Here is a 10,703-nt window from a genome sequence, read left to right on the forward strand (position 1 = left end):
AAGCTTTACGGAGCGGCACTGTAACTGTCCAAGGTACTGTTGTATGATTTATGTTATAGCATATGCACTAATAAACAATTCAAAAGAATGAATGAATTAAATAAATATGGATTCTTAAATGTCAGTATTGCTTTTACTCAAAAAATATCAATAGCTACGTTTTGACAAATGTTTTATAAAAATAAAATGAGCAATTTTCATCATTTCAGCTATAGGGAATTATATGATTCAGTTTTACATAAGTTATATGACATTTATGAGGCATGTAACATGTTTCTGTGTTTCTGTTTTTTTGTGGTGATCTTTAATATAGCTACGCAAATATTTTCTAAAACGTCTAGCAATAATTCGCCTACAGCTTGTTAGTTAATTATGAACACAAAATTATTATAATAAAAATAAAATGATTAAAATAAAAAGATAATAGAGCAGCATTTTGCTAAATATAATAGTGCTTTATATGCTTTAAATCCTGCAATATATGTGTTGTTTCATATTCGTTTTTTTTTCACTTGCCGCATTCGTTATTTAATGTTTGAATAGTAAAACAAATAACAACCAGCGCTTAATTGGTTTCATTTTACCATCAAAATGTAGTATATTTTATATCATTATCAACTTTTGATATAAAAACGCAGTGTAATTTAATTAATTGTTAAAAATGAATTAATTGAAGTGCTGTGTTTTTATTAGTGAAAGTGCCTGCTCACCTTTGACAAGGCCTGTCCAAAATTATATTTCAGCCACTATAATGCCAATGCACTATTATTGTTGTCTTATCATTGTTTATTTTTCTGTTATGTTCAGAGATTTTAAATATTATTTATTTCCCCTTCAATTATTTTCAATCATCACGTTACATTTTGGTAATTTTCCCTCCAAATAAAATTTAGCCAGAGCTGCGCAACATATAAATAAATAAGGGTGCACATTTAGCACCCCTATTTGATAGAACGGCATAACAGTGTTTAGTCACATGGTTGCTTTTGCTTTTATGAAAAAAAAAAAAAATAGTTTCGGCTCTTATTTAACTTTAATTGAACAAAGGGAGCCGTTTACATTGCGTTACCAAGGCAACTACTGATGCGTTTTGTGTAATGTTTTAAAGAGCTTTGTCGCAGCACGACAGTGGAAAATGAAACCGTATCCGTGCTGTCTGGCCCGGTTTGGCACGGAATGGAACAGTTCTGTTTAAAGAACGATTCAGCACGAGTGGAAAAGCGGCTAAACACTCCCTTTGACATTATCAGAAAATATGCATTGTTTTTATGGATTCAGTTAACTATAAATTATACATTTGTTTCATGTCATTCCAGTTTAAGGAATGAATAGACAATGCCTGAAATGTACATGGTGTAAATAGAGATTTTATGACACCAACAAAAAATCATACCTCATAATGTTTCTGCAGCTCTAGAGCTTTGCTGATCCATTTCAGCCTCTTTTTGTCTGATAACTGAGACCACTGTCTGCGTAACGCTTCCTTCAGCTCCTTCTGGCTCACCTACAAGTATCAAACATACAAATCCTTTCAAAAATAAGCAAAAACTTACAGAAATGACTGAAAGGCTCATTGTATGTTGCATAGCCAAAACAAGAGAGCATATGACCACTAGGGTGTTTTCCCCTGCCAAACTCTTTTACCTCGGGGTGGATTTTCATGTAGGTCTTCTTTTCATGGTTGTACCACAGCTGCTGAGGGGTCTTGGGCTTCTCTGGGAGGTCTGACTTCTTCCTCTCCTCTATTAAATCTGGGTGGTCCTCCCTAAAATCAATAGAAGCTCCTCACTGAATCACCAATAATAAAAAATAAGGTATTTGCGTATGAAGGAAAGTAGACACTGACTTGAATCGTGCCATGTTCTTCTCAAAAGACTCTTTCTCTCTCTGGAACTCTTGAATGTACTTGAGCTGACAAAAGTGCAATTTCCAAAGAACAACAGATGGCATTAACAAGCAATACTTATATGCATATTACTTATGACAGAAACAAGGCTTAAGTCTTTAAAAAGAAGGAAATTACACAAATGAAATCACTTTATTTGAATAAATAAACAGCACTTCTATTTAATTTTAAGAATTTAAGTTAAATTTCTGTTGCTATTGTTAAAATGCATTGCCACAATTTGACATTTAATGGGATAGATAGTTGTCAAACAGTTAAATCAGGGTGTCTTCCATCCATTTCCTATTTGTTTTTAGACAAAAAAAGAAAAACTAAGAAAACAGCTGTTTTTTGGCTCTTATTTTGCTCATGAAAAAAAAAAACAAGATTTTGGCTCCATTTTCATTTTTTGATTTAGTGTAAGAAAATGGATAAACGAATTTTTGGCCAACCAAAACTGAGCTTTTGACACCGTCCTCAAAATAATAGTTCAATATAAATATATAAATATATATATGATGATGATGATGATGATGATGAGCTGCAGATAAGTTATTAAAACTATTATGTTTAGAAATGTGTTAAAAAAACTTCCTAATATATATATATATATATATATATATATATATATATATATATATATATATATATATATATATATATTAACTATAATTTTGAGAGCGATAAAAATTTAAAAAGTATATATTTTTTGCTCCTACTATGTATATCAATGTCTGTTTTTTTCCAAGACTCTTTAGAACTTGTGTTTAATAGAGGGAAAATAAACATAAAAGTTTAGAACCACTTTAGTGTGAGGAGGAAATATTCATATTTAGGTGAACTATCCCTTTAAATCGTCCTGCAACAAAGCAAATTAACTATAATAACAATTTAGTAGTTTCATAGTTTGAGTTTCATTAAAAAAAAGACAAATTAAATTAAAGTAGTTCCTTTTTTAAGCATTTACAGGTTTCTTACACCTTTTTCAAAGTGAAATATAAGCACTTTTCAAGCACTTCCATGTGAGTTTTTAAAGTTTTCCAAAACTTTACAAGTGTGGCAAATTATAAAACACATATAAATACTTCATCATATTAAATCACATACTATTCATTATTTTATTCTTGCATATCAAGTATATCATGTTTAATCTGAAATTCTTTTACATGTTAAATTCAAAGGGTGCGGTGCAGATGAAAAAGGTCACGCTACAGGCACATGTGGAAACTCCAGAGTTTAAATTTTATCCTAAAGCAAAGAGATTTATTTATTTTTCTTTAAATAGTTAATAATAATTACTAATTTAGAAAGATACGATTATATAACAAAGCAACAAAATTCTATTTTCAAGCAGTTTATGCAAAATCTAATAATGCGAGGACAAATGCCATTTAATAAATTATACATAAATAAAATGTATAAATACTTCATAAATTTAGCTAAAGACTTAAAGGTTTCAACTATAACAACATACTAAATGTATGTAGGGGTATGAATTAAACTTGTGAAATGTATTTAATGTCAACTTCCCACAAAAAAAACTAACCTTTTTCTTTTCAGGAAGCTCTTTGTATTTTTTGGACAGAATCTTGGTGAGATCCAAATTGCTCATCTCAGGGTGGATTTTTGCATACTTGGCACGCTTCTCCATAAAGAAGCGAAAGTAGGGAGTGAGAGGTTTCTTCGGAAAGTCTGGATGCGTCTAAAACAGGGAAAAAGGCATAAACAGCACTATGAAAATTGCTCTGTTGGTTGACATTGCAAGGTACAACATGAAATGTTAGGATAAAAAACATATTTTTTGCATTCTTACCTTCAATTTTTTCCCCTTATAAGGATTCTTCACATATTCGATAGCATCGACAATGAGCTCTGTCATCGTTCTGTATTTACGCACCTGAGGTGTAAAAATGGTTACAACTTATTCAATGCAAACAACTGACTCATCATACTCGAGTCACCTTTTATGACTTTCTTTTCTTTTTTTTTTTTAGAAAAAATTGAGTGTTAGAAAACAGTAACCTAAGACTTTGATGGTAGAAAGAAATACAGTACTTTTTCTACACTCGAAAAAGGATGTTTGCTGTTTGTTAAAATGACTTATTTGAAGGTGCAGTATGTACGTTTGACATCCGGTGGTTGAACATGCCTGGTTCAAAACACGCAAGCGCAGGTTGCCAGATTGAAAAAAAAAAACAATGATCACCTCAAGTAAACCTCATGTGCGTTATTCAGTGTTAAACGCTAACAATGTGAGTTTGAATGCCATTTCAGAAGACATTTGTTGTCATATGCTGAACGCAGCACCAGATAGTTCACCTCAGATCTTGAAAATAAAATAAACCATTTGAACTTGAATTCTAGAACTGTGACTTAGTGCAAACTAACACATATCAGTGATTCAATATGTACATTTAACAATGTTTAAGAGGTTTAATATGTATTAATTGGATTATAAACCTTTTTTTTTTCTTTTTGGAGTGCAGTAAGTGCACTATTCTGTGCTTCTGAATGGCTTTATTTAAATTTCTGTCGTGTTTCATCTTGTGCAAACAGCCAAGTTGCGTATAACTGCAAATTTCATCATGTAGCGTGTTGTTAGAACATGCGGTTACAATGTAACCTGCTCACCTAATGCTCACGTTTGTAATATTTGTATTATTTGATAATTAATAACTTCATGTAGAACTCTAAATCTGTCTCATTTCAGAGTCTTCCACCATCCACCGGAGGTCGCATTTTGGTCACAGACACATACTTTGAGAGTCTTCATGACTGAATGAATGAAATACATTGTTTCCACCAAGGCAACTTGGGGTGCTGAAATATAATTGGCTAAACTAGTTTTGGACGAGTTAAAGAGACCAAAACAAAGACAGCGTTCCGGCAAGAAAACATATTTTCAATGCAGAATATCTGACTTCAGCATTGTTTTTTAGATAAATAACAATATTCACTTGGCATGTTTATTAAATATCTGAAAACATATTACAGTTTTTATATGCTTTAGAACAGTCAAAAACTTACATACAGCACCTTTAAAGTGAGCTTAAAAAACACAATTCTTGAGGTTTTTTGGGGAGGACACTTTTTTGTTGTGTGCTCCATCCACTTAAATTTGTAAAAACTAACTTAATTCCTTCATGTTGTTCCAACACAAAAAATGATTGTGTGGAACCCATAATTTATCACAGTCTAACATGTTAATTAGAAAAACAGTTTCTTAATGAATCAGATTCAATGAGGGTGAGTAAATAATGACAGCATTTTCCTTTTTGGGTGAACTTTGTAACACAACAGGAAAATAAATAAATAAAAATAAATTTAAATATGACTTTAATATTAAGTTCTATCAGCATTATTTGGAAAACAGGAGCATTATTGCTTAAGCCAGTGGTCACCAAACTTGTTCCTGGAGGACCGGTGTCCTGCAGGTTTTAGCTCCAAGCCTAATCAAACACACCTGAACAAGCTAATCAAGCTCTTACTAGGTATACTTGAAACATCCAGGCAGGTGTGTTGAGGCGAGTTGGTGCTAAACCCTGCAGGGACACCGGCTCTCCAGGAACGAGATTGGTGACCCCTGGCTTAAGCTCACAAGGATCTGGCTCACCTCTGTGGAAACTTTCTGCCATTTCTGCTTACACATGTCTCCAGAGAAGCCCCCAAAGCCCACCTTCTCCCAGTCAAAATGGGACTCTGTGGTTTTATACTTCATTGTGTCTCCATCAGGTAGCAGACTGCGTATCCTCTCCAGCAGCATCAGACAGTCCTCTTTGCTCCATGTATCGGCAACTAAAACGGACATTACATGTGAGCCGAGCTTGCAAAACACAAAAGAAAATATTTTGAAGAATATTTTGGACATTTCTATTTAAATTCTACGTCAATTGAGTTATTTTTTTCACTGTACATAGTGTGGATATACAGTGCTCAGCATATATGAGTAGACCCCTCACAAATCTCTCTTCTAAATTAATATTTTCTATAGGAAGCTTTACAATCATATATTTATGCATACCGTATACATGCGCTTAGGCAGTACTGAAGCCAAATCTGGAGCTAATCTAACAAAAAACTGGAGATCAAAGTCCAAAAGAATTGTGGCCCAAATTTATATTTTAGGACAAAATAATAAATAAGCATTTTTAAAAAGGGAAAGAAAAATCAAGAGAAACTAAAATATATAAAATTTTGTTGAAATTTTGTAGTTTACCATTTTTTTGCAATATTTTGCATAAATTTAAATGTATTATCTTTCTGTTTAAAAAGATATTCAGCGACTAAAATATTATTTTAATATATCCGCTCAATAAATCCATTTTGCTAAAATGCACCAAAACATTTTACCAACATTCACTGTATGTACACATAATTTTCTATAGCTGTATCTTCCATGTTTATAGTTTTACAATATTTTATATAGCTATAATTTAGATTTCTTATTTTATTTCATAATTTATTTATAATTGATAGCCTTTTGTTTTTAGGTCACTTGCAGTCGATTTTCACTGCATATTGTACTGTGTATTACCATGTATGAGACAAATAAAATTTTAATTTAAATTATATTGGAAATTTGTAACTATTGACTTTCATAGTACTTTTTCCTTTATGTAGGGCTGGGGAATTAATCGAAAAATAATTGAAATCGACATTGAGCCTATAATCGATTATTTTAATTACTTTCCATACTGCGTGTGGAGTCACGTGACCCCACTCTGTTTCTTACTTCTGCGGTCTATACACCTCACCATGGCTGACGCCGACCCTTAGGTGCACAAAAAAAGTAACCACACATTGTGACGACGTGTAGATTAAGCTCTATGATTGGTCGACTTGATAGTGGTGATGATAATGGGCAGCAGGGAGAGCAGCGAGCCCATTGAAGAGAGTGTTTGCAAGAGTGTCCAGTCCCAGTCCTGTGGAGGAGCTCCAGATGCAAACTTTTGCTTTGTGTTAATTTATGATTAAAGTTGTTGCACATCCACTGGTTCCTCTCTCCAAATGAGCAAGTTTGAGCTGCTTGAACATTAAAGTAGCATTCAGAAAAAACAAAACACTCACAAAACACAATGATTGGACGCTGCACCAGAGATGCTTTGATATGGCCTATTTTCGATCACATTAAAATTATTAGTTACATGAAAATATTTTTTACAGAAGAATTTATTTACAGCATATACAAGAGTTAATTTATTTAGAAGTGATGCTTTTACTTTATGCTTTTAATATGAAATAAAAATATTTTAAGTTATTTATTTTCACTTTTTTATAAGAAAAAAGGTGAATGTTGGTGACTGGTGATTTTAGGCAATGTGTGTTTTAATTTCATTTGCGCAGCGTAAATGTTTAATAAATAATCATAGATAGTAGACAGCAGATGTGTGTTTCCTTCAATTATTTTAAAATCAAGTAAGGCACTCTTCGTTCAAAGAGAGCATTTTTACTGTTCAAAACTTGTTTGTAAACCATGAGGGCAAAAAATAAACAAATAATCATTCATTAATTGTAATCAAGTTAAAATGTTAAATTAATTTTGATTTCAGGCCAAATTGCCCAGCCCTACTACAATGGATGTCAACAGAAAAAGGTTTCCAACATTCTTCAAAATATCTTCTTTTGTGTTCACCAGAAAAGAGAAACTAAGTTAGGATGACTTGAAAGTAAATTTTCATATGGGGTGAAGTCTCTCTTTAATGTTGACAGAGGCAATATAACTGGGGTATTGTGTGAATATGTGCATCAGACAGCATACCTGACTCAATTTTAATACGTCCAGTCTGGCTGCCAGACACACTGGTGCTGCCATTCATGATGACAGAGTTCACCAAAGCTCCACCTTGACACTTCACTGGCCAAGTGGCTGCAGAGAAAACGAGAGCAAAAACCTTTCAAAGTCAGGCTGCAAATAAAGACTATTACATTTGCTAATCAGTTTCAACATTTATGCTAATGTTTAACAAAAGCTATTCTTAATTAACACAAATCAGATTTTTGGCAGAGCAGTCAAAGCAGTATTTACAGGTTTTGTTATGTTTTCATTCATCATTACATAGTTATATTATAAATGATTTATAATGTAGTATTAAATGCAATCAAATATGTTTATGAGTGAATTTAATTTGATTAATGCATTAAATATACATTTTATAAATTATTGTAAATTAAATTATCACAAACATCTAAATTTATATATAAAATAAGATCCAAAGTATCTTACGACTGTTTAGAATAATTAGGCCTATAATAAACATATATATATATATATATTACAAGTTTATCTGTTTGTTTCTTGTAACTATACAATAAATTATCACATAACTTATTATATATATAAATTACATTATATATTAGTATATATTTATGTTATGAAATATTAGTATCACTTTCATTTACTTTAACTTCATTTTAAAATCTTTGTGTATATAGATCTTATTGTCAGAATGCACCCACACCATCAATGAAAGCGAATGTTAGAGTAACATTAGGGTAACATAAGAATAAACCAAAAACTAACACTTGATTAATGTTAGAACAGTGTTAAATTACGGTTCTACTAACCCTAAAATCTGTCATATTATATTAGTAATTATTAGTTTTTTGTTGTTGTTGTTGTTTGTTTCTTTGTTTTAGTTGGGCTACCAAGAACAACACAGGCACAATATAATTTAATGAAACATAAGAGAGCACAGTGACATAACAGACCCTGGTTTAATTTTGTGAATGGTGGTCTAATTGTGATAACATTAATGAAATGCACTGAAAGTCATCAGTGCCACCCAGAGGAGCATGTGCCTAAATGATGCCCCGCCTCTGGACCACCTCAAAACGGACGCGTCATTACGCAGAAGCCATACCAGCGCACCAGCGGCGGCGGAGAGCTGGGAAAAGACATCAAAACGATGCCATAACTGCACATTTACAACGCCTATTTGTGAAATAACCACCGACTCTCATCTGTGTTCGTCTATAGCGAATGGCAAAGTCAAACATTCAGAAAGGTCCGACAACCGGCCGGGCATCCTGACCGATTAAATCCACGATCTGAGGATGCGAGAGGAACGCACGTACATGATGTCCGGGGTCATCTTGGCGAGGACTGAAAGTGAAGACTTTCATCTGGGATTATATAACCACGACCAGCGATATGAAGACGAGCAAGACCCCGGTTCAAGTGCTTCAGTGGCCGCGGGAGCCTCGGGTTTCTTCTTCCGTTCTCCGCGAGCGCGCACTGTTTACATGCTGCCACTACGGCACTTATAGGCGAGTACTGATGATATTACGGATGTTTTATTTTCTGAAGAGAACATTTTACCTACAATTCAACGCGTGTATACATTTGTGTTAAAGAATGTGCTGTTGGTTTGAATATATCCTATTCGTGGATAGTTCACATTTTAATAGGCGATACGTTTTCGTTTTTATTAAATAAATAAATGTCTCGCTAACTTACGTTTATGTATTTTGACAACACCACAAATGTATTGTATTGTATGGTAAGTCCTGTCATTTAACCCGCAATATCACCGGGAAGTGTCACCGAAGCATCCCGCACGTGCCCGCGTCTCTCTCGAGCTGTGGCGTCGCTGCGCGCCCGCACGAGGCGCCGGTTTCCCGGTTACAGTGTCATCCCCGCCCGCGCGCAAGGTCAACTGAGCCAAAACAGCTAAAACACGGGGAAAAAAGTCTTCTTTCTGCAGTTTCTCGGTCTTGCTGTTAACTGACAGCATATTGTAGTCGCATTATGTTCAAGGTAATGGACTTCCAAGCACTTTTTGACAGAAGTAACTTAACGTTAGGCAAAGTAAGTTACGTTAAACTGTCAAAAATGCATTCCGATTATTTTAAAAATATACGGCTAATAAAAAGCGTCTGCGTATTTACTTTAATGACTCGTTTAAAGCTCACTCTTACCTATTAAATAAATACATTTAAAATATGTTTCCTGTAGCACACCGACCGTTAGTTTGTTGCAACCCCAGTAATGGCGTCTTTATTCCGGCAGGAGTCACCACGCAGCTTCCGCTGGCACGAATGCCTCATCGAGCGAGCGAGCGAGCTGCTGGAAAAAGTGCGAGCAATAACGCTTACGACGATTAAATATGCCAACTGATGTCTTGATTTAGGCATATCAGTAACCTCCTTACCGAAATTTTGACAGTATATACATGCACATTTTGTTTGTTTTGCAGAGATTGTGATAATTTCAAAAAATGCAATTTCGCTTTAAAATACATTTTGTTATCAGGTTAAACTCCTAAATGTGTAATTCTGGCCACATGTTAAAAAATACCATGTTTCGGTGAATCAGAATCAAAAATAGAGGTATGAGCGGGCGCTTGTGCCTTCCCTCGCCCCAGAGCCCTCACTGCAGAGCCGCCATGAATGTTACAAAGACTCGGGGACGAGCAAATTGAAAACCGTTCAAAACGGCCTCAAAAATCATCAAATCGCTTACCTTTTTCAATATTCCGTCACGGACGCGTTTGCAGATTAGCGATTTATACGTGTTAAACGGTTTTACTGTGTTTAAGTGCCTGTTTTTTAGCCGTAAACCCCGGGGAGTCAGGTCGAAACGAATCCGACAAAAGGAGCGTCTGGTTCGGTATGAAACTCCGCCCAGCGCCGCAGGGGGAGGAACTCCGAGGGAAAACATGCGAGAAAAAAGGCGGAGGCTGAAACTTGAAATAATATTTATTTTTAACATTATGATACATTTCTAAATGAAACTGGGTATTTGTTTTTAAATTTTTCAGCATTTTAAAGCGCTTCTTTATCAAGCTTTACACGCTCTTACAGCAAAGCAGAAAAATTG

The 10,703-nt window shown here is 34.2% G+C and overlaps 1 protein-coding gene across 55 annotated transcripts in view; it reads right to left on the reverse strand.

The window, feature by feature from the left end:
- Window positions 1–10,497, reverse strand: part of ubtfl (upstream binding transcription factor, like) — a 29,824-nt gene extending 19,327 nt beyond the window's left edge. For 24 of the 55 annotated variants that reach the window (XM_087239102.1, XM_087239100.1, XM_087239080.1 and 21 more), the window contains exons 1-8: window positions 10,347–10,497; window positions 7,644–7,751; window positions 5,499–5,680; window positions 3,699–3,782; window positions 3,432–3,587; window positions 1,847–1,911; window positions 1,645–1,765; window positions 1,394–1,504 (exon numbers count right to left, since the gene is read on the reverse strand). In XM_087239102.1, coding sequence (XP_087095228.1) covers window positions 1,394–1,504; window positions 1,645–1,765; window positions 1,847–1,911; window positions 3,432–3,587; window positions 3,699–3,782; window positions 5,499–5,680; window positions 7,644–7,701 — 777 coding nt within the window. In that variant the 5' untranslated portion in view covers window positions 7,702–7,751; window positions 10,347–10,497. Of the gene's footprint in view, window positions 1–1,393; window positions 1,505–1,644; window positions 1,766–1,846; window positions 1,912–3,431; window positions 3,588–3,698; window positions 3,783–5,498; window positions 5,681–7,643; window positions 7,752–8,959; window positions 9,122–9,341; window positions 9,690–9,802 lie in introns of those variants that run through there. The other 31 variants (XM_087239103.1, XM_087239101.1, XM_087239081.1 and 28 more) reach the window with 7 other exon arrangements.
- Between the last annotated feature and the right edge of the window lie 206 nt (window positions 10,498–10,703).

Source organism: Danio rerio, chromosome 2 (genome assembly GCF_052040795.2).
Source record: "Danio rerio strain M-AB ecotype USA chromosome 2, GRCz13ab, whole genome shotgun sequence".
Taxonomy (NCBI): domain Eukaryota; kingdom Metazoa; phylum Chordata; class Actinopteri; order Cypriniformes; family Danionidae; genus Danio; species Danio rerio.